Source organism: Ovis canadensis, chromosome 2, assembly GCF_042477335.2.
Source record: "Ovis canadensis isolate MfBH-ARS-UI-01 breed Bighorn chromosome 2, ARS-UI_OviCan_v2, whole genome shotgun sequence".
Classification (NCBI taxonomy): Eukaryota; Metazoa; Chordata; class Mammalia; order Artiodactyla; family Bovidae; genus Ovis; species Ovis canadensis.
The window spans coordinates 181,106,941-181,130,759 of NC_091246.1; the positions used below are offsets into that span (position 1 = coordinate 181,106,941).

Consider the following 23,819-nt stretch of genomic DNA (forward strand, 5'->3'; position numbering starts at 1 on the left):
TGTTAACAACTACCTCCAAATAAGGAGTTAGAAGGATTTAGTATTTCACCTGAGGATATTTTAAATATTTAGCTAGTGGAAAGTGATTATTTATCCATTAAATACTCTAATGTTTCCTTCCTCAATTCACTCTCAAGATTCAAACTACTACATTTTCTAACTACCTTTAAGATTTAAGACATTATTTCAAATTCAACAGGTCTAAAACTATATTCTTCTCTCTTTGCCACTTTCTTATCTTCACTCTTCTAGGCAAGAAACTGCAGTTTCATGTTTGATTTTTTTTTTCCTACTCCTACATTTCATCAAGTTTATCTTCTACTTCTTTGAAATGTCTTACAATCTTCCCTCCTACCCTTCCTCTCCAGTTTCCTAATCACCAACCTAACCAAAATAGTAACTCACTTGCCTTCATTTCACCTCATCTTGGCAAACAACTTTCCTAACACACAATCAAGGGTCTCTCGATACTGCTCTGTAATGGCTCTTAAGCGTGGTCTCTTGACCCAGCATCAGCACCTGGGATCTTCTTAGAAATGAAAATTTTTGAATCCACCTCAGACATACAGAATTATAAACTATGATTCTAATGCACACTAAAGTTTGAGAATCACTGGTCTTAAAGCATCAAATTTAGATTCCTTTACTTAGCTTTGGAGGCTGTCTATAACCTGGTTTTATCTTAATAATCTTATTTATTTTCCTTCAACAGTCTTCACTCCAGTGAAGACATTTCATCAAATCCAAAGGTTTTCACCTCTCTCTGCTCCTGTCAGGACCGTCTCATATTTAACCAGTTTTTTTTTCCATTTATTTTCCACTTTCCAGGCCTGGCACATTTCTTGTCTTTTCTATGAAAATACCTTCAACAATTACAATCCACAATTACCATCCTTATACTAATATAACTATTTGCTGTTTTGTTTTTTTAACACAGAGATCAAATGATTTGTTTTGATTTTGTTCTTTTCTGTTAGTATAGTTCTGAACACATAGTACCTATTCAGTAAGGCCTTGCCTGGGTGGTTATGTCTTACCTTTTGGGGGGAGGTGGGGATGGGGCGGGGACCACAGGTCAAACTAGCATCCCAGCAGGGATCTTTTCTGTGCTATTTAAGGACAAGACATTCACAACCAGATGGATTTCCTCTCCCAATCAGAAAGATCATAAAATATTCCAAGCTAACTACTGACCTCAGTACTCAAAAAACCTGAAGGGCCTCTTGGACAACGAACTGATAACATCTCGACCTAAGCTATTACTCCTCCACAAACTTGGCGTTCAACTAATTTTAGTGATCCAACAATTTCACTCAGCTATTCAACTGGAGTTTGGTGGTACAGGAATTTGGAGTTTCCATGGCAAAGGAAGCCTGGGTCACATTACGCACTGAAATGGAACAATTAAACGTTCCAAAGCCATACACAAACTGTTTCGAAAGGTTAGCCTAAAAGACAGGATGGAGATGGTGGGAGTGTGGCAGATGGACAACCACCAAGATTCAGAAGAAAGGCCTCCTCTTGAAACGGATGTACAAGGAAAGGGAGGGGGGTGGGAAGCAGCTGCGAAGTTTGTTGCTTACTATAACAAACGAATTAGTCACACGGACATTAACACAGGAACGGAAGGTAGCCTCCGGAACTGTTTCGGCGGGTGATCAACAACTAAAGGACCAAAAGTCTAATGAAAGTGGTTTAAAAGGAAAGAAAAACAAAACTTCGGAGAGCCAGAGTCTCCGGGGTAATACAGATGGGGGCGGGCCGGGGCTTGTCAGACGTGGAAGAGGCTTGCGGTGGACCACAGAAGGGAGGAGGCGAAGACCGGGGAGCCAAGGGGCTTACTTTTCCCGCAGAAGTGGCGTCACTTGTGGTCAAGGTTGGGGAAGTAGCCGGGCGGAGCCGGGGCCCAAACTGCTGGTAACCAATGATAAGACTCACTCACCTTTCCCATTCCGAGGCAGTGGTGAAGTCCGTGATCTCAAATACCTCGGACTCGGGCTGCATAAGTGGAAAGAAAGAAAGAGATTGAGCTCCCGGGCGCTGACACGGAGGGGCTAACTTAAACAGATGCAGGGATAGGTAGGGGGCAGACACCTCACCTCACTGTCAGCCGCCATCTTGCGGAGCGCCGATGTGGGCGCTAGGACTGCCGGGAAGAAAAGCAGGAAGGCGAGAGGAGGAGGGGAATAGAGGAGCAGAGAGCGGGCGGGGGCGGGGCGGGTCGGGGGCGGAGCCTCCACCCAGCCCCGCCCCCGGAGGCACCTCTTCTGGTTAGTTTGGCAATGTCTCCTGAGGCTGAAGTCATTTAATTTTTCTTCTGTAATATTTCTTGTACCTGAGAAGAAAGAACTTAAACTACCCTCAAGTCCCCGTTCGCTAGCTGATTTAACAAAATTTAAAAATCTCCTATAGAGTAATGAATTCAGGAAAGGAACAGAAGCAAGAACAAGGCCTTAGACCCATGTGGGTATGATTTTACGGAAAAAACCTAAAACATATTGGTTTTATTCTTGTTTTTTCATTCGTCCTCTCAATCGACTGCAAGGCACTGAGCTAGATGCTGTAATATCCACCATTCCTCACCTCAAAGATTTCAGGCAGTTTGGGTAAGTCATCAAATAAAACCATTATACCAGTTATCTGGTTTCTGAGAAGAGCAACATGCTGTTTAATGAACACTTTTTAAGCCACTGAAGAATAGGAGTGCCAGCTACTTGTTAGTCATTATATCTCATACATTCTGAAATATTTACAGAGAAAATCATACCATGTCCAGGATTTGTTTCAAATAATTGGAGGAGGAGATGGGTTGTTTTTTTGTTGCTGCTCTTTGGGACTCCATGGACTGTAGACCTTCAGGCTCCTCTGTCCATGAGATTTCCCAGACAAGAATAGTGGAGTGTGTTACCATTTCCTTCTCTAGGGGACCTTCACAACAGAATCAAACCCACGTCTCCTGCACTGGTAGGCAGATTCCTTATGGCTGAGCCACTATGGAAGCCCTAGGGAAGTAGATATGGCTAGAAATAAAGCAAGATTAGCCATGGGCACATAGGCTATTGTTTAAGCTATTGATGGGTACATGGATATGTATACTTTTCTCTCAACTACTATTAGGTCCAAAAATTTTCATAATTAAAAGCTTTTTTCCTTAAATTCTCCTGTTATTTATTTATTTTTTATTTTTGGCCAAACCACGGGGCATGAGGGATCTTAGTTCCCAACCAGGAGTGGAACCATGCCCCCTGCAATGGAAGCACAGAATCTTAACCACTGAAAGTCCAGGGAAGTCTGAAAAAGCTTTTTTTTTTTAAGTTGTTTTTTTAAAAATTAAATCTCATTTAATGATTTTTTGTGACTCACAAGAAGGAATTTGTGGCTAGAGGACTCCGAAATACAGCTTTAGCAATTAAATATTTTAATCTTAGGAGAGATATAAAAAATACAGTGATATACATGGTGCAGATGAGGAAACTAAGGTCAGAAGAATTTGATAATTATGGCCAGTGCCAAGACTCGAACCCGCATCTCTTGATATTCCTTCTAGTTTCAGTTCACTACACTAGTGGGAGTTAGAGTTACTACTGTAAAAATCTTTCCCAAAAGGCCTGAACTTGCACCTTCATTCATTTATAGGCATTTATTAGACACCTACTATAAACCAGTCATTATGCTAGACTGCTAGTAAATGAAGACATACTGAAGATACAATCCCTGATTTCAAGGAACTCAAGATGGAGTAGGGAAACTGAAATTTTACTGCATGAACCAAAAGAAGAGGTACCATATGTATCAGCATCACTGTTAGCAATGTGGAGGCCAATGGTGACCCTGACAAGAAGAATCTTCAGGGCCAGCTGAAGGGTAGAGTGGAGGCAGCCAGGTTGTGGGCAGGGAAGTCTTCTAAGGGCAGAAAATAGCATGCTGCTGCTGCTGCTAAGTCGCTTCAGTCATGTCCAACTCTGTGCGATCCCATAGACAGCAACCTACCAGGCTCCTCTGTCGCTGGGATTCTCCAGGCAAGAACATTGGAATGGGTTGCCATTTCCTTCTCCAACACATGAAAGTGAAAAGTGAAAGTGAAGTCATTGCAACCACTGTGATGGAGGTGTCTTCTTTTCGTTTGTTAGACAGATCAGACTTTCCTACCTTTAAGCCTCTGGATATGCTATTCTCAGTCCATGAAGAGTCGGACAGGACTGAGAATAGCATATCCAGAGGCTTAAAGGTAGGAGAGTCTGATCTGTCTAACAAACGAAAAGAAGACATCTCCATCACAGTGGTTGCAATGAGGTTGAAGAGGTATACATGGGCCAGACCTTAAAGAGCCTTCTATATGGCCCTTATGTGAAGCAAAGTGGGCATTGCTAAAATGTTTTAAGCAAGAGAGTATTGTGGTCCAAAATATAAAATCCTTTACATTTTGCAATGGTCTGGTTGCTATAGGAATGGATTGGGGGAAGGGGGTTGCAAAAAAAGAAGTAGAACAGCTAGTGACTATCACAGCATCCAATGGGAGATTGTGTGGAGGCTTTGACTTCCGGGGGTCAGCAGACAAGGTCAACTGATTTGATATGTATATTGTAGTTACGATAGTCAGAGCTTGATGACATTAAATGCAGGGATAAGGGAAAGGTGCTTCCCAGTGGTAAAGAATCTGCCTGCCAATGCAAGAGACACAAGGGATGTCCGTTCAATCTCTGGTTGGGAAGATTCCTTGGAGAAGGAAATGGCACTCTAATGGCAGAAAATGAAGAGGACGAAAGAGCCTCTTGATGAAGTTCAAAAAGGAGAGCAAAAAAGCTGGCTTAAAACTCAACATTCAAAAAACTAAGATCATGGCATCTTGTCCCATCACTTCATAGCAAACAGAAGGGGAAAAATGGAAACAGTGGCAGATTTTATTTTCTAGGGCTCCAAAATCACTGCAGATGGTGACTACAGCTATGAAATTAAAAATGCTTGCTCCTTGAAAGGAAAGCTGTAACAAGCCTAGACAGTGTATTAAAAAGCAGAGACATCACTTTACTGACAAAGGTCTGTGTAATCAAAGCTGATTTTTCCAGTAGTCATGTATGGATGTGAGAGTTGGACCGTAAAGAAGGCTGAGTGCCAAAGAACTGATGCTTTTGAATTGTAGTGCTGGAGAAGACTCTTGAGAGTTCCTTGGACTGCCAGGAGACCCAACCAGTCAATCTTAAAGGAAATCAACCCTGAATATTCATTGAAAAGACTGGTATTGAAGCTGAAGCTCCAATACTTTGGCTACGTGATGCTAAGAGCCAACTCATTGGAAGAGACCCTGATGCTGGGAAAGTCTGAAGGCAGCAGATGATTGCGGGCAGCAGAGGATGAGATGGTTAGATAGCAACACTGACTCAGTGGACATGTATTTGAGCAAACTCCAGGAGACGGTGGAAGACAGGGGAGCCTGGCATGCAGCAGTTCAGGGGATTGCAGAAAGTTGGGCGCAAACGAGTGACTGAACAACAACAAACGAGGGAAAGGTGGGAATCAAAGAGCCGTTCACTTAACTTTTTAAGATTCTCTCCAGCTGAAATACATTCGTGTGTTTTAAGGTCAAGCAAACCCAGGTTCAGCCACTTACTACCTATAAGACTGGGCAAATAACGTAAGCCCTCTAAACGTCAATTTCTTCATTATTAAAATTTGCTTTGTAATACTTCTTACCACATAGGACTGTGGCAAAGATTAAGTTCTATGCACATTTGCAGAGTGGTTAACAGAATGTCCTGGCATGTAGTAAGTGATCCATTATGGTAGTAGCAATTATAATGGATGCTTTATATAATGAAAACTGTAACGTGTTACTCATATGTGAGTATTACTTTTTTTCCTTTTTAGTTAACCATTAAGAAGTTTCAGTGCAAGACAAAATCTGAAACTGAAAACCAAAAAGATTTTGCTGCATGAAGTTAAATTTCAGAAACTGTAGGAAACAAGCCTTATCAGGTTGCTAGGTAAAGTTTCCTTCCAAGTTATTTTTGGCTCCTTCTCCCTGGAGAAACCTTTTAAATACGTTATTTGTTAAAGTGAAGTGTGAAGCCAGGATGCTAATGATGTAAAGTACCCAGGGGAGACACACTTTTATTAGATTTTCACTGGTTCACCAGGCAGAAAAGATTTTGTTTCTTCAGTATTAAGAGCTATTTTGCTGCACGTCCAAAGGCGAGGGTTTTTCCATGCAAGCGTATTCCCTCTCTGGCATACCTTGCAGTTATTTCAAGGTGTTACCAATAATGGCCACAGGGAGAATTTTGACACATAGGCAATTTAAGAGATTAGAGGCCTGGAAAAATCACCCTTGGCTTAGTCCTCAGAGGAAAGCAGGGGCATCACAGTTTAATTAGGTCTTAGCGAGAGAGCAAACATTGTGAGAGGAGCAACAGCAGTGGGGCTGCACCATTCTCATCTGCCTTGATGGCCTCTGTGCAGAGAGAATCAGGAATTTTCTGTGATATAGCTCTGAGATCAATTGCAGTAGAAGGTACAGTGGAAAGAGGAAGACACACTATGAGAACAGGAAACTCTTAGAAATTCTCTAAATCAAAGCTATCAGAATTATCTAAATTATCAGTATTCATTCATTCATTCAGCAAGATTTATCAAGCATCTACTGTCATGGCAGTGAAGAGGAAAAAAGCGAAAGTGTTAGTCGCTCAGTTGTGTCCAGCTCTTTGCAACCCCATAGACTGTGGCCCACAAGGCTCCTTTGTCAATGGGATTTTCCAGGCAAGAATACTGGAGTGGGTTGCCATTCCCTTCTCCAGGGGATCTTCCCAATCCAGGGATCAAATCCTTGTCTCCTGGATGGAGAGACAGGTTCTGTATCATTGCAGAGGGACTCTTTTACTGCTGAAACCACCAGGGAAGCATGGCATGTCATAGTCAATTGTAGGGAGGGGTTCGAAGAATAATCCCTGCCCTCAAGGTGTCCACAGCTTGAGATAAGACAGAAAGAACTCTAATATGATTTATAAAGGGAAGTACAATGGTTATTCAATTTCTTAAAGCTCTTTGTAAAATCAGTGGTGTGAAAACAATCAAGTAACCTTTCTGAACACACGGGCAATATCATGTATCCTAAATTAACAGTCCACTGTTTCTTGGACTAGAAAGAGTTATAGCCACCAAGGCAGGAATCTCTAGAGAATTTCAAGAGAAGTAATGCAAACTTCCTTAACTCATCATTCATTCACTCCTCTGTTCATTCAACAAGCACCTGTTAAAAGCGGCTTCTATGTGCCTGACCCTGTTCTAGAAACTGAGAAACAAAAACTTAAAAACAAGATGCCTGCCCTCAGGAAGTTTCAAGTATAAATGAAGTCCCTCTACGTGATAATGCTAAATCAAGAACAGCTAGTTCTAATTCCCAAGTTGGTTAACTTAACTTCTTGTCTGGTATTAGATCCAGAAAAGACAGTTCCTACTGGCAGGTTGACTTAGTTTGCCCATGTTTACATGTTCCTATTTAAACTATTCTATTGTTAGTGTATTGTTGAACTCAGAATGTGAAAACAAAAGAGTTAAAAAGAATCATAAGAATTATGTACAAGTTTACAGAATGAGCATATTCTAGCTGCGTGGGGTGGTGTGTGTGGACAATTACCATATTTTACATAGGCATATTCTTATTTAATCTCTGATTTTTCTTGTTATGAGGAAAGATATGAATATGGATAGGAACAATTCTAGCTACAAGTGATGAATAAATGCAAAATTTTAGTATAATCCCGACCTTTTGTATCGTATTGTAAGACCTGCTAACTACATTTACATTAATATCTCCAGATATGTAACTTTCTGCTCCTCAGAGCCCTTTACCATCCACTTCAGTCTAGATGGACTAGACTAGATGGACTAATTTCAGTTTCAACTGCTTCTGCTATTTTGCTATAGTGAATCTTATATCTTCCATTTATCTCTGCTCTTTGCTTTTGCCCATCTATGTACTACAATATGGTCTTCCCTGTTGGCTCAGCAGTCAAGAATGCGCTTGCAATCTGGGAGACCTAGATTCAATCCCTGGGTTGAGAAGCTCCCCAGGAGGAGGGCACAGCAACCCATTCCAGTATTCATGTCCGGAGAATCCCAAATCCCATGGACAGAAGAGCCTGGCAGTCTACAGTCCATAGGGTCATAAAGAGTCAGACATGACTAAAGTAACTGAGCACGTACTGCAATATACTTCCAAATATGAAATACTTAAACCACTATTTATAACCAAAGCCAGAGCCTGGAAGTTGTTTAATTTGTCCATGCACTATAGTAGAAATGTCTCCTCATTGTAAAAGTTTCAAAATAATATGCATAAAACAAATGGCCTCCTTTACCGTCTTCTCTATTTCTATACTCCTAAGATGAGCGCCAAAAAATTGATGCTTTTGAACTGTGGTGTTGGAGAAGATTCTTAAGAGTCCCTTGGACTCCAAGGAGATCCATCCAATCCATCCTACAGATCAGTCCCAGGTGTTCATTGAAAGGACTGATGTTGAAGCTGAAACTCCAGTACTTTGGCCACCTGATGTGAAGAGCTGACTCATTGAAAAAGACCCTGATGCTGGGAGGGACTGGGAGCAGGAGGAGAAGGGGACGACAGAGGATGAGATGGCTGGATGGTGTCACCGACTCAATAGACATGAGTTTGCGGAAACTCTGGGAATTGGTGATGGACAGGGAGGCCTGGCATGCTGTGATTCATGGGGTCGCAAAGAATCGGACATGACTGAGCGACTGAACTGAACTAAAGATAAAATCACCAATACCAGTTGAGTGTAAATAATTTCAGACTCTTTCCTATATTTTTACATAAACATTTATAGAGACACAATATAGAGTTTTAATTCTTTTAATTAATCTTTGCACAAATAAGTATGTCTATTCACACATACCCCAATGTTCATTGCAGCACTATTTACAATAGCCAAAACATGGAGGCAGTCTAGATACCCATCAACAGATGAGTGGATAAAGATGTGGTACACATATGCAATGGAATACTACCCATCCATTAAAAGGAGAAAAAAATTGAGTTAGTTGAAATGATATAGACAAACCTAGAGCCTGTCATACGGAGAGAAGTAAGTCAGAAATACAAAACAAACATCATATATTAACCCGTATCTATGGAATGTAGAAAAATGGTGCTGATGATCCCATTCGCAGGGCAGGAATAGAAGTACACATGTAGAGAACAGAATTATGGATGTTGGGAGGGGGTGGGAAAGTGGGATGAATTGAAAGAGCAGCCTTGAATAGCGTTGACATATAAACACTACCACGTGTAAAATAGACTCTAGTGAGAACCTGCTGTAAAGCAGAGGGAGTTCTGCTCAGTGCTCTGTGATGGCCTAGAGGGGTGGGATGGGAGGTGCAAGGGAGGCTCAAGAGGAAGAGGATATATGTACATGGATAGCTGACTCACCATGTTATACAGCAGAAACTAACACAACATTGTAAAGCAATTATATTCCAATAAAAAATAATATCTAGTACTTGATGCCTGCCAAGCATTCATACAATAACCCTACGAGGTAGATGCAATTATTACCATACATCCTTCCTTTACAGATGAGGAAACTGAGGCAGAAGCAGCATAGGTAATGTGCCTAAGTCACATGCCTACTAAATGGTAGGGCTGACTTCTAGGCGTGTGCTCTGAACCTCTTCAACCTCCCGTATCATACTACATGCATAACTTGGCAGCTCACTTTTTTTACCTGCCTATATGATTTGGAGCCCATTTAGAGCATTATATAAAGCTCTTTCCACCTTTTTTATACTGTTACACAGCATTCCAAAATTCAAAGTATGAATGCACCACTCTTTAATTTTCTACCATGACTTGATATGTAGACTATTTACTATTTAAATATTTACTATTTAAAGTATTTAGTATTTAAAGTATTTACTATTAATAAATAACATTCTTAGATGGGTGACAAGTGCATGGGTTCATGATACTATACTCCTTAATTTGCATGTTTGAAATTTTCCATGATAAATGTGTTCCCCTCAAAAATACTGGAATAAAAATTAATTATGCCTACATCTTTGTGAACATGTGTGAAAATTATTCTAGGGTGGATATGGAGAAATGGAAATGCTGGGTTGAAGAGTATGTGCATTTTAAAGTATAACAGGTAGTACCAGATCACAATGTCCAAAATGAGCATTACTAATTTATATACCCACTAATAGTGTAAAAGAGTAGCCATTTCCCCACACATTTTATACTGTGAATCATTTAAGACTTTGCCAGTGTGTTGAACAAAAAATGTTTTGCTTGCATCTCCCTGAGCCCTGGTGAGATTAAACAATTTTCCCTGTGTTAGTTGACCATTTATATTCCTCTCCTATGAAGAGCGATTTCAAATCTTTCACTTGTTTTTCTGTGAGATTGCAAGAATCTGTGTTTTTTATAGAGTCTGTCCAGACGAAGCTGACATTCAATCATATTTGGCTGCCAAGGCTTTATGGAACATCATTTTTGGCTCCATCTCTTAAAGTTGGAGCTGTCCCTGCTCACATTCTCTTTCTGAGCAGCAAAACAGACCACCTAAGTCAATGAAACCAACAACTCCACCCCATATACCTTACTCAGCATCACAAAAAAACCCTGGTCTCTCTATCAAATTTCTCTAGACCAGTATGCTCCTTGGATCTCAATGTTTTCCTCCATCTCTTTTCTATGTCGACCGAGATGCCCAATTTATCTTCCTTCCTTTCCTTCACCATCACCCTACAACCCTCCATTCACTCTACCACCTTCTAGGTGGAAAAGAAGAGATTTGGAAGAAAGTGTTCCTCAGGAAAGTGTGTTCGTTCCTTAAAAGCAGCAGGTCCCTTCATGGTCTTCCTGAAAACACTGCCTCCTTTTTCCACAACTGCACTGCAGGGGACAAATGGGTCCTGCTTAATATGCAGAAGACGTAGCTCACAACCAATCCACTGCTGCCTCAGCAAAAAAGCCCTTTTCAGAATTGTAAAATCCTTTAATCCTTTCCCACTCAATACAGTGGGGTTGCCCAGATATTCAAAAGTATTCATTAGTGTGTTCTTATAGCTAAGATTGGATTCAAAACTTCAATTTTTGTCCTTTTCAAGCCCTTACACTTACAGCATCTCATTTGCTACTATCGTTCACTGAAACCCTTTCTCCTCCTCTCTACCTAGCCAGAAAAATAATAAAAAACATAGCTCTACTGAGAACTTGAGCTTGTCCCATAGTAAGCAAAATGCCACTACATGGAATTCTTCATTGGTTTTTCACTCTACTGTTGTGTACATTTAGTTCTAGAAATAGTCACCGAGAACCTTCTCTGCATAAAATATAAGGACACAATAGCAGAACAAAGATAATTAAAACTTGTTACTTGTCTTCTAGAAAATAGAATCTAATGGAGAGGTAAAAATAACTAAAACAAGTCAGACTCTGTCGTAATAGAAGTACGAAATGACAGGGGAACAGAGTGGATTGAAGGGGTGCTTACTGATTCAGACACCAGCAGAGCCTGGGAACTATTAATACAAAGGCCCAGAGGAGTATAGCTGAATGAGAGCTGGCTTTGGAACATGGTGACCACCAGTGAAGTGAAGTGAAGTGAAAGTTGCTTAGTCGTGCCTGACTCTTTGCAGCCCTATGGACATCCGTGGAATTCTCTAGGCCAGAATACTGGAGTGGGTAGACTTTCCCTTCTCCAGGGGATCACCAGAGGGAGGACTTTATCACTGCATCATTTCTCATTTCTGGATTTTCCTCCTGTAATGAAATTACTTTGCTTATTTTCTATTTTAGATTCTCAAACTTTTGGAATCAGAGGGGTTTTCTGGATTCATTTTACTCAACCCCTTCAATTTATAAATAGGAAAATGGTCTTCCCTGGTGGTGGCTCAGACGGTAAAGAACCTGCCTGCCATGCGGGAGACTTGGTATCAATCCCTGGGTTGGGAAGATTCCCTGGAGAAGGATATGGTAACCCATTCCAGCATTCTTGTCTGGAGAATTCCATGGACAGAGGCGTCTGACCGGCTACAGTCCATGGGGCCACCAGGAGTCGGACACAACTGAGTGACTAAGCACAAGCCCAAGTGACATAGCTGGATTACACTGAAGATGAGAATTCAGTCTAGATGCTCCTCTTCTAGGGCTCCTTGCTGCTGCTGCTGCTGAAGCTGCATCGCTTCAGTCGTGTCTGACTCTGTGCGACCCCATAGACGGCAGCCTACCAGGCTCCCCCATCCCTGGGATTCTCCAGGCAAGAACACTGGAGTGGGTTGCCATTTCCTTCTCCAACACATGAAAGTGAAAAGTGAAAAGTGAAACAGAAGTCGCTCAGTCATGTCCGACTCTTAGTGACCCCATGGACTGCAGCCCACCAGGCTCCTCCATCCGTGGGATTTTCCAGGCAAGAGTACTGGAGTGGGTTGCCATTGCCTTCTCTGCTAGGGCTCCTTGCTCCCCTCCAAAATCTTTATTATTTTAATTTTTCTGCTTTTCTGTCTCTTGAAATACCTGATATCTCCTATGGGGGGAACTCAAAGGCATGTTTCAAAGGTAATTGCATCCAGTAGCTAAATGTGTAGGTGTGTATCATATTGTCAAATCAGATGCATGCAGATCTAAAACATCATCTACTATCAAGCTTTATGAATAATTTCAGAGGTATAATCAATCAACAGGAACAGGCAAAACAGGGAGAACTGTGAGACACAGAGGGAAGCTCCCAGGTCCTTTCTTCCCATGTAAGACATAAACTCTCTGTAATGAAACATTTCCATTTTACAGACATATAGCTGAATGATTTTTGTAACATTTTTCAGGAAGCCATGCTCCTTAACTTCATAGATTTACCATAGACAATCCTAAAGTAGGGATATCCTGCAATGAGCACATTCTATGAACAAAGATGCTCCTCCTAGCAAATAACCATGTATCTTCCAGGAGTTTCAGTTATTGTTGTGTTTACAATACTGAGTTATTCATCAATACTTGCTTTCTTTGTCTGAGAGTATCTTGACCTCTTTATCCCTAGTAATGGGAGAGGAATGGATGAGGGCCACTATATTAACTTCATCCTGCCCAATATTTAAATATTCAATAAAAAGTAAATAGGTCTCATATATGTACATCTTGCATAACACTATCAGATTCTCCATAGTGAGAAAAAAAAAACTTGTAGTTTTTCCATATTTAACTATGATCAGAGGTGGCCGGGTTGGGGGCAGGGGTGGAGGTAGGAAATGGAAGTGTTACAAGTTTGCTTCTGAGCATCTTTAATTATAGCCTGTAAAAATGTTATTTGGCGTTGGTTTCTTGGGGCTGAAGAAGAAATAGAGAGCTCAGGCAAGCAGTCATTTCCCAAGGCCTTTTATTTTATTCTGCCTTGATTTTTACAAAAATGTACTCATAAGAATATCCTTCAACCAAGAATGCTGTTAGAGTTTTATATTTTGCCTTCAAATCTTCCACTCACAAGTAGCTACTTACAGTAAACCAAGAACCAATTGCTTTTATATTCACCTCTGACTTCCACTGCTGCACCTTACAGTCTTTTCTCTGTAGAACTATCAATACGGTTAAAAAAGAGGCAGACATTGTCACCCCCTTGAGGAAAGTGCTCTGATGGTTTTATATTGCACTTGGAATAAGTCAAACTCCTTATGATGCCGATGAGGCCCTTCAAAATATGGCCCCTGCATACCTCTCCAATCTCAATTCTACTACCTTCACCATCTTCTTGTAACTTTGACAAGTTATGTTTATATATACATTATGACCTTTGCCCCAGCTGTTTCCACTGCGTAGAATGTTCTGCCATCAACTATTCAAAGGACTGGCTGCTTCATTCAAGTAGTAGATCAAATGTTTACTTATAAGGGAGACTTTCCACGTGCATGCAATCTAATAAACCTCTTTCTGCCCACAACTGTCCGTCTCTATTACTTTAATTTTCCTCATGGCATTTGTAACCACTTGATAGTACCTTGATTATGTATTCATTTAGTCTACAATCTTATTTATCTGGTATTTCTACAGTGATGAGAATAAAGCTTTGCACAAAAAGAGACATTCAAGATATGATATTGAATGGATGAATGAGTGGGCCCTCCTTTCCCTTCAGGTATACCTTCAGGTAATTTAACCTTACACCTCTTATTTGCTGTCCATAGAAGAACTGGTCTAAATAGCATAGCCTACTGTATTCCTGGAAAATCTAAAACATTCTTTGCTCTACTATCGTGACTCAGCTCCTCCAATTTGTCTTTATTGTTATTGTTTTAGGTTAGGTCAGCATCATTTTCCTGACTATAAAAATCTTCTCACTTTTATATCTGCCACTCTTCTTGAATTAATTTTCAATCTTGCTGTCAGAATTTTTCAAAACTATAGGCCTGAATGTGTCTCCATGAATAAAATCTTTTAAGTCTTTATTGAATTTGTTACAATATTGCTTCTGCTTTATGTTTTGGTTTTTTGGCCTTAAGACATGTGGAATCTTAGCTCCCCAGCCAGGGATCAAACCTCCACCCTCTCCACTGGAAGGTAAAGTCTTAACTGCTGGACCACCAGGGAAGTTCCTGAATAAAATCTTTTAATCTCTCTCATAAATTCATTATGGAGTGAGACTGGAAATAGTCTCACTTCCCCTTCTCCTCATTTATTCTGCATTCTAACTGCACACACATACATGAAACACCGTTTTCCCAACATTTCGTGCCTTTATCTTTCCTTTGGACATGCTGTTGTTTAGTCTTTTTGCAATGTCCCTCTGTCTATGGTTTATACCTGCTGAACTATTTTCACCTCAGATAAATATCTTTCTTTGAAATTCCCTATGCCCTTCTGTTAATCCTTCAGTCAGTTCAGTTCAGTTCAGTCACTCAGTCGTGTCCGACTCTTTGCGACCCCGTGAACTGCAGCACGCCAGGCCTCCCTGTCCATCACCAACTCCTGGAGTTCACTCAGACTCATGTCCATCGAGTCCATGATGCCATCCAGCCATCTCATCCTCTGTCGTCCCCTTCTCCTCCTGCCCCCAATACCTCCCAGCATCAGAGTCTTTTCCAATGAGTCAACTCTTCTCATGAGGTGGCCAAAGTACTGGAGCTTCAGCTTCAGCATCATTCCTTCCAAAGAAATCCCAGGGCTGATCTCCTTTAGAATGGACTGGTTGGATCTCCTTGCAGTCCAAGGGACTCTCAAGAGTCCTCTCCAACACCACAGTTCAAAAGCATCAATTCTTTGGTGCTCAGCTTTCTTCACAGTCCAACTCTCACATCCATGCATGACCACTGGAAAAACCATAGCCTTGACTAAATGGACCTTTGTTGGCAAAATAATGTCTCTGCTTTTGAATATGCTATCTAGGTTGGTCATAACCTTTCTTCCAAGGAGTAAGTGTCTTTTAATTTCATGGCTGCAGTCACCATCTGCAGTGATTTTGGAGCCCAAAAAAATAGTCTGACACTGTTTCCACTGTTTCCCCGTCTATTTCCCATGAAGTGATGGGACCAGATGCCATGATCTTCATTTTCTGAATGTTGAGCTTTAAGCCAAATTTTTCACTCTCCTCTTTCATGTTCATCAAGAGGCTTTTTAGTTCCTCTTCACTTTCTGCCATCAGGGTGGTGTCATCTGCATATCTGAGGTTATTGATATTTCTCCCAGCAATCTTGATTCCAGCTTGTGCTTCATCCAGCCCAGCGTTTCTCATGATGTACTCTGCATAGAAGTTAAATAAGCAGGGTGACAATATATAGCCTTGATGTCCTCCTTTTCCTATTTAGAACCAGTCTGTTGTTCCATGTCCAGTTCTAACTGTTGCTTCCTGACCTGCATATAGGTTTCTTAAGAGGCAGGTCAGGTGGTCTGGTATTCTCATCTCTTTCAGAATTTCCCACAGTTTATTGTGATCCACACAGTCAAAGGCTTTGGCATAGTCAAGAAAGCAGAAATAGATGTTTTTCTGGAACTCTCTTGCTTTTTCCATGATCCAGCGGATGTTGGCAATTTGATCCTCTGATTCCTCTGCCTTTTCTGAAACCAGACTGAATATCTGGAAGTTCACAGTTCATGTATTGCTGAAGCTCAGAATGTAACTAGGTCTGGAGATAAGTCCTTTGAAGAGGTGATTATGTTAAAATGAGATTTTAAAAGCTAGCTTAAAGCTCAACATTCAAAAAACTAAAATCATGGCATCTGGTCCCATCACTTCATGGCAAATAAATGGGGAAACAATGGAAATAGTGACAGATTTTATTTTCTTGGGCTCCAAAATCACCACAGATGATGACTGCGATCATGAAGTTAAAAGATGCTTGTTCTTTGAAAGAAGAGCTATGTAAACCTAGACAGCATATTAAAAAACAGAGACATCACTTTGCTGACAAAGATCTGTATAGTCAAAGCTATAGATTTCCCAGTAGTCATGTGCAGATGTGAGAGTTAGATCATAAAGAAGGCTGAGCGCTGAAGAATTGCTGCCTTTGAAATGTGGTGTTGGAGAAGACTCTTTGGGACTCCCTTGGACTGGAAAGAGATCAAACCAGTCAATCCTAAAGGAAATCAGTCCTGAATATTCATTGGAAAGACTGATTCTGAAGTTGAAGCTCTAATACTTTGGCCATCTGATGTGATGAGCTGACTCATTGGAAAAGACCCTGATTCTGGGAAAGATTGAAGGCGGGAGGAAAGGGGGATGACAAAGGAAGAGATGGTTGGATGACATCACTGACTCAATGGACATGAGTTTGAACAAGCTCCAGGAGATAGTGAAGGACAGGGGAGCCTGGTATGCTGCAGCCCATGGGGTTGCAAAGAGTCGGACATGACTGAGCAGCTGAACAACAACAAAAATGGGTTCTAATCCAAGCATACTTATGAAAAGAGGAGATTAAGTAAGACACATGGAGAGACACCAGGGAGAAAAGGCCATGTGAGGACACAATGAGAATGATCCATCTGCTAACCAAGGAGAGAGGCCTCAGGAGATAAGAAACCCACTGACACCTTGATCTTGAACTTCCAGCCTCCAAAATTGTGGCAAATTAAATTACTGTTGTTTAAGACACCCAGACTGTGGCATTTTGTTATGGATGCCTTAGCAAACTAACATATCCCCCTAAATTAGACATTCCTCTCTCAAGTTTCCTTAGAGCCTTTTACACAGCTCCATGCTGGCCTTATCACCTAATATGGTCCTGGTTTTGCATGCTCATCCCATTACTGTTTCTGAAAAACTGAGTTTCTATTAAACAAAACAAAACATGATCTGAATGACTATTTCTGAAAATGAGATTGAAGAAGAGGATTACTCTTTGGAGAATCAAGTGAAAGGTTCATGGATTGCAGACCAGTTTGAACCCAAGGGTAACCTACAGAAATGCTAAACATCAGAAACTACAGTACTTGAAACGTTCTCTTGACATAAAAGTTTAAAAGAGTAGAAACAAAGGAGGATAGAGGAAGTGAAAACAGAGTAACAACCTATGTATACTTGGATTCATGTCAAACTGGGTCAGGCTGAATTGGGTGATGAAACAGTATGTATAAACCTAGCAGTCTCCCAGTGGTTTTTACCCTGAAGTGTGTGTGTGAGTGAGTATGTGAGTATATGAGCGTGTGTGTGTATGTGTGTGTGTATTGCATGTTAGCTTAGTAAAAGTGGTGAATATTTCAACACTGTAGTCAGGCTATTCAGATTTAATCCCCAACTCTACCTTTTATTAGCTAAAAATGTCTTAGCCTCAATGTCCTCATCTGTAACATGGGAATGATGGTGATTATACTATCTATTACATAGAGTTGTTGTGAAGGTTAAATGACGTCTTTAATGTAAAGGACAGGGACTTCGCTGGTGGTCCAGTAGTTAAGATTCTGTGCTTCCACTCTAGGTGTATGGTTTCGATCCCTGGTTTGGGGAAATTCCACATGTCATGCAGTGCAGCAAAAGAAAGGGCTGCATCTCCGAACCTAGTAAGCGTTTAATAAATGTTAGTTGTTGCTATGATAAACTATCTGAACTCTATTCAGTTGAGTATATGTAGTGTGAAGTACACGGTTAGAAGAGAAACCCTTGCATGCTACAGGAAGTGGTAGAATTTGGCAGCACACAGATGTCAGATGACCTTATGTTTTGGACTGACCTGAGTCTACTTCCTCATGAGTATGCTTTGGTAGACCATAATTTTAAAGTCTTTTTCACCTGGGTTTATTACCACTAATGACTCAGACAAAAATGCAGTCTATTTATTGAAATTTTTGCTTGATAATAGCACAAGTCCAGTGTTCTTGCCTGGAGAATCCCAGGGACGGGGGAGCCTGGTGGGCTGCCGTCCATGGAGTCGCACAGAGTCGGACATGACTGAAGCGACTTAGCAGCAGCAGCAGCAGCAGCACAAGTCCAGACAAGAAATATGATCTCATATAAGAATTTCCATTTACTAGTGTTTTCTCGAGCATGATTCTAAGGATACAACCAGTTTGGGGATAATCTATGGGATCCTCCCCGTAACCTATATTCAGATTTGGAAAGGGACCTATTTGGCACATTACAGTGATTATAAAGGTACAACTTTCCTGGAAAAACCCTCAGTGGGTAAGGTAACAACATTTGTGCCAAACATGCAAATGCATAGGAGTCTAACTCTTTCAAGCATTTAAACAGCAACTCTGAAGAATGTGCAAGACTTATTTCCCTTCTTGAATAAGACTGTCCCAGTTTCAAGTCTCCAAGTTAAATGCACAGTGGATGGTTGCCCAGGTGACAGTCCGTAAACTAAACAGTCTCTGCAGCTAACTGAAGAGTTTGTACACACAGAACCAGTTGTAATTATCTTTTTATTTTACAAGTACTTGGAGCTGTGAAACATTGGAAAATAATCAAAGGAAAAAATCTATATCTATGCTGCTTCTAAATGGATCCCTTGCTGAAGTGTGGGTTGACAGCTGTTTTTAGAAATCAGTGCCTTGATGAATTAGGATGATGTAGACTGCTGTTTGTCTTGGTGTCTCAACTGTGTACCAACTTCCTCAGCAAAACATAGAACAGGTAAGCCGAATCTCCACTTTTCACCACATTTTATGTTGCAACTTTTTTTTCTCCCCAGGGATGTCCCAGTGGAGGAACATTAGGTAAACTGATAGAGGAAACTATATCCTAATCTCAAATTATTATATCCTCAGAGTTCTTGGAATAAGCTATTTTTGACTTTTCAAGTATTGAGATAATCCCTTCTAATACTTTATAAAAATGACTCTACACCATAGGCTAACTGCATAAGGATAAAAAAGTATACAAAAATACTTGTGTTCATTGAATTATACCCAGGAACAACCTTTTATTTTAGTTTAATCACCTGTATATCTGTTAATTTTATTTGGTATAAACCTTGAACTACTCGGTATTGTATGTATCCTCAGTCATATTTTCTCAACACGAAAGGGGATTCTCATTATTTTAAGTCTTAATTACATAAGACTCCAAATCAAATGTATATTATAATAAAAGATTTTGTTTTACAGGTAGGTTAACCATGCATATAATTAAAAATAAAAAATGAAAAACTGGGCTTCAACAGATGCTACGCCAGAAATCCCTGTGGAGTGAAATGTTATTGCTTAAAAATATCATCAGTCCTAACAATCCTAAAAGAAAAATTGAGAAAAGCTTCTTTATAAAAAAATTTGAGCTGTGAATGTACAGAGTGAAGGTCAGAAGAGGAAATGGAACTCACTAATAAAAAGCAAAGTGGGTCTGTCCATGATAATTGAAAGAGCACTGCTATATGTTGATTCAATCATCCTTTTCCTTCAGTCACAACTGAGAGTGCAATGGTAGATGATGAAATTAAGACCACACTGCCCAGTATTATAGTGATTTGACTTGATAACTCTCAGACTGCAGTTGGCTTAAATCTTAATTTTATTTTTTATTTACGAGATAAATTCTACTTTTTAAATACTCTCACTTAAAGAGCTTAACTACAATCCCATAACATATATTGTCATTTCATTGCTAGATGCGATAACCTGGGGAAAAAAATACCTTTGAGGTTTTATTTCCACTTCATCAGTTAGCTGGTGATATAAATATGTATTTCTTATCTAGTTGTTATTTGATTATCTAATTTTCAAATAGAAACCTGAAGGACAGGTTTTAATTAACTTTTGTTTCTGAACGCATTTCTTTTAACTGAAATGATACTGCAAATATTGTTTCAGTAATAAGTATATTAAGTGCAACTTGCAAAGCAGTTTGCTGGAACAAACATATATATGGGTTTCGAATTTTTCTGTGGCCTGATTTTGAGGGTATCATTTGCTCATCAGCTTTTTTTTTTAATTCCAAGTACCCTGCTTATTCAATGTTAATGATTAGGATAATGATGCTTAAGTGACAGCAATCAACCAAATGCCTGCTTTATTTAGAAGAACTGAAAGGAAACTGACAGGCACTGCTGGTGGAAGTGGAAATTGGTATAGCCACTGTGGAAAATAATCCAGTAGTATTAGTGAAATTAAATATACTCAAACCATTCACCTCAGAGGAACACAGGCGCAGCGCATAATAAGGCCTAAACAGGGCTACTTATCACAGTGTTGCTTGTGGAGTGGGAAGTTGGAGGCCACTTAGATGTCCGTTACCAAGGGAAGAGACACTGAATATGATCCTTACTATTCAGCTGTTAGAAACAAACAACCAGAGGTACACATAAGTGTAAGGCTAAAGCTTAAGAACAACACGTCAAGTTAAAAAATAAGTAACAAGATCTTAGTACTTTATGGTTTGTGAAATTTAAAATATGCCCACACACATAACAGCACCATTCGCCTTGCAAAGATACATACATATCTGAGGATACCGCTTGGGCACGTTAGACTGGGCTCCTGTGAGGCAGAGAGGAGAGGCAGAACGGAGCAGAGATGAAGGTGGAAAAACATGAAACGAGAAAGGTCAGACATGGCCCAATACTGCTAATTAGGAATATGATTAATCCACATCCCTTTAAGGTCCAACAAGGAAATGAAAATAGGCCTATTTTACAAATATTCCTATATATGCTAGTTGAGTTAAATGTTTTGGGCCCTCCTGCTCTCATCTCTCCAGCATAAGATCCCGTTTTATTTATGCCTATGTCTAGTTTTCCTCATCTGTAAAATACGGGTAACAGTGCTACTGTTCTGATGGTGGTGTTTGAAATGTAAAAGTAAAATATATGCAAAGCATTTAGAAGAGAATATGGCATGTGGATCTTCCCTGTAGCTCATATGGTAAAGAACCTGCCTGCAATGCAGGAGACCCAAGTTCGATCCCTGGGTTGGTAAGATCCTTTGGAGAAGGGAATGGCAATCCACTCCAGTATTTTTGCCTGGATAATCCCATGGACAGAGGAGCCTGGTGGGCTACAGTTCGTGGGGTCGCAAAGAGTCGGACACAATTGAGCGACTAACACTACTACTACTATAGCATGTGGTAAGCATTCAATAAACGTTGGAGATTATTGCTGATATGATATTATCCTTAGTATGTAACATCACTTTGAGAAAAAGTAGAAGAAAACTTGAGAAACTGCTTCTCTATTTCCATGTACTATTTATCAGAAACTTGGAGGAAAAGCTAGTATTTATCCTAAGAACTTTAAATCAAAAGGAATATGTGGTAATGATAAATGTCAACTAGAAAATAAAGTGCATTGCAAAGAAAATTGTGGGTTGTATTCAGATTACTAGGTCAGTGTTTCCAAATTGGTCTAATATTAGGAATCACCTGAAAGCTTGAGCAAAAAAGGTATGTACAAGAGACAGTAAAAAGATAAATGGTTGCCAGGGATTAGGAAGGAGGGTAGCTTGAATAGGTGAGATAAAAAATAGTGAAACTACTGTATACTATAATGGTAGATACATGTCATTGTATATTTGTCCAAACTCCTAGAATGTACCACACGAAGACTGAACCCTAATGTAAATTCTGGACTCTAGGTAATAATGATACATCAATGCAGGTTCATCAAGTATAACAAAGGTGCTACTCTGGTGCTGAATGTTCGTGGTGGGGTGTGTGTGTGTGTGTGTGTGTGTGTGTCTGTGTCTGTGTGTGTGTGTTGTGAGTGGTTGGAGGGTCAAGAAGACATATGGGAAACTCACTGTGGTTTCCACTTAATTTTGTTGTGAGGTTGAACTACTCTAAAATATAAAGTCTATTTTAAAATAAACTATTAAATTTTTTTAATTAAAAAAATGAAGAGAGTCCCCTGCTTCATTCCAGACCTACCCAGTCAAAAGGAACCTACGAACCTATTTATAAACCAGTGGACAGTATAATTCTTATATTCAAGCTAGTTTAGGAAACTGCACTAAGCTAAGGGCACATTTTTTTTTTTTAATCGAAGGAGACAAGACGCTCTTCTTACGTGCTGTGCTGTCTCTGTTGCTGGCCTCATCTCTTACTATTCTGTAAAAGCAAATGCCTGCCTCTCCCAACATCAAGTCTTCCCTGATTGCCCAATAATATCCTCTTGGACTCATGTTTCATTTTCTATGGCCAATAAGTCACATTCCTGTTAAGTTTTACTTTCAAAATTTTGTTTCTTCCTTTCCGTTCTTTGTCACAGGAATCTTACTAAAGTTACTATGTTCCTACACCACTACTGTGTGTAAAATAGCTAGGTAACAGGAAGTTGTTTGGGTAGCACAGTGGTAAAGAATCTGCTTGCTAATGCAGGAGATGAAGAGACCTGGGTATGATCCCTGAGTCCTGAAGATCCCCAGAAGGAGGAAATGGCAATCCACTCCACTATTCTTGCCTGGTAAATTCCATGCACAGAGGAGCCTGGTGGGTTATAGTACATAGGGTGGCAAAGAGTCAGACATGATTGAGCACAGCAGCAGCAGTAGGAAGCTGCTCACAGGGAGCTCAGCTTAGTGTTTTGTGATGACCTAGAGGGTGGGATAGGGGCTGGGAGGGAGGCTTAAGAGGGAAAGGATATACATGTGTGTGTGTGTATATATATATAGTTAGCTGATTCACTTTGTTGTATAGCAGAGACAAACACAACATTGTAAAGCAATTATACTCCAATTTTTTTTTTTAAGAACCATGTTCCTAAAAAGCACTACCCAAAATATTCCATGGGCTTCCCAACCTGTTGAGAAGTAAAAGAGTAAATTCCCACTGGACCACTTTCTCTTCATTGTTTCTAGGTACAGACTTTTGGTCATACTCTTTTCCTGGTCAAAACTACTCTTTCTCCTTTATTCTGGTTTTCCAGTTATTATTAATACCCTTCTTTCCACATCATATTCCAGTCCACATGGCCATTCCATTTCTCCATTATTTGTTGTTTTTGACACTTAAAAAATTTTTATCTTAACGATTTTAGGCTATGTTGTATTGCGCAGGTCAGTAAAAGTTCTTGAAGGATGTATGCTGCTGCTAAGTATCCCTTTTAAACGAATGGATAAATTTCTCAAATTGAATTATTTTTGGGGTGAAGTACACGAACTTTTTGAGAAAGAAAGAAGACTGAAGTAGTCTGGCCCATGAATGCTGAAGGCAGTTAAATATTTAGGACATTGAGGACCAATTCTAGACATTTCCTTATTTATTTTTCTTAGCTTTTCACTATAAAGTTGCGCTATGAAATGCCTTTTGTTCTTTTTATTTGTACTAGATATCAGTGCATTGTAAGTAAATTGCCCACTCAATGAAATAGCCTGTGCTTACAGACAATGACAATGGTGTCAGAATTTGAAGCTGGAAAATAGAATCTGAAAAAAAGATTTTGTACTATTTCCA

The 23,819-nt window shown here is 40.0% G+C and overlaps 1 protein-coding gene across 2 annotated transcripts in view; it reads right to left on the bottom strand.

Moving 5' to 3' along the window:
• The window catches only part of RAB3GAP1 (RAB3 GTPase activating protein catalytic subunit 1), a 122,884-nt gene extending 120,681 nt beyond the window's left edge, over positions 1-2,203 (bottom strand). The window contains exons 1-2 of one of the 2 annotated variants that reach the window (XM_069577717.1): positions 2,100-2,203; positions 1,943-1,998 (exon numbers count right to left, since the gene is read on the bottom strand). Coding sequence is in view for 1 of the 2 variants with exons in the window: in XM_069577716.1 (XP_069433817.1) it covers positions 1,943-1,998; positions 2,100-2,117 (74 nt within the window). In the remaining variant the exon portion in view is untranslated. The remainder of the gene's footprint in view (positions 1-1,942; positions 1,999-2,099) is intronic. The other variant, XM_069577716.1, reaches the window with a different exon arrangement.
• Between the last annotated feature and the right edge of the window lie 21,616 nt (positions 2,204-23,819).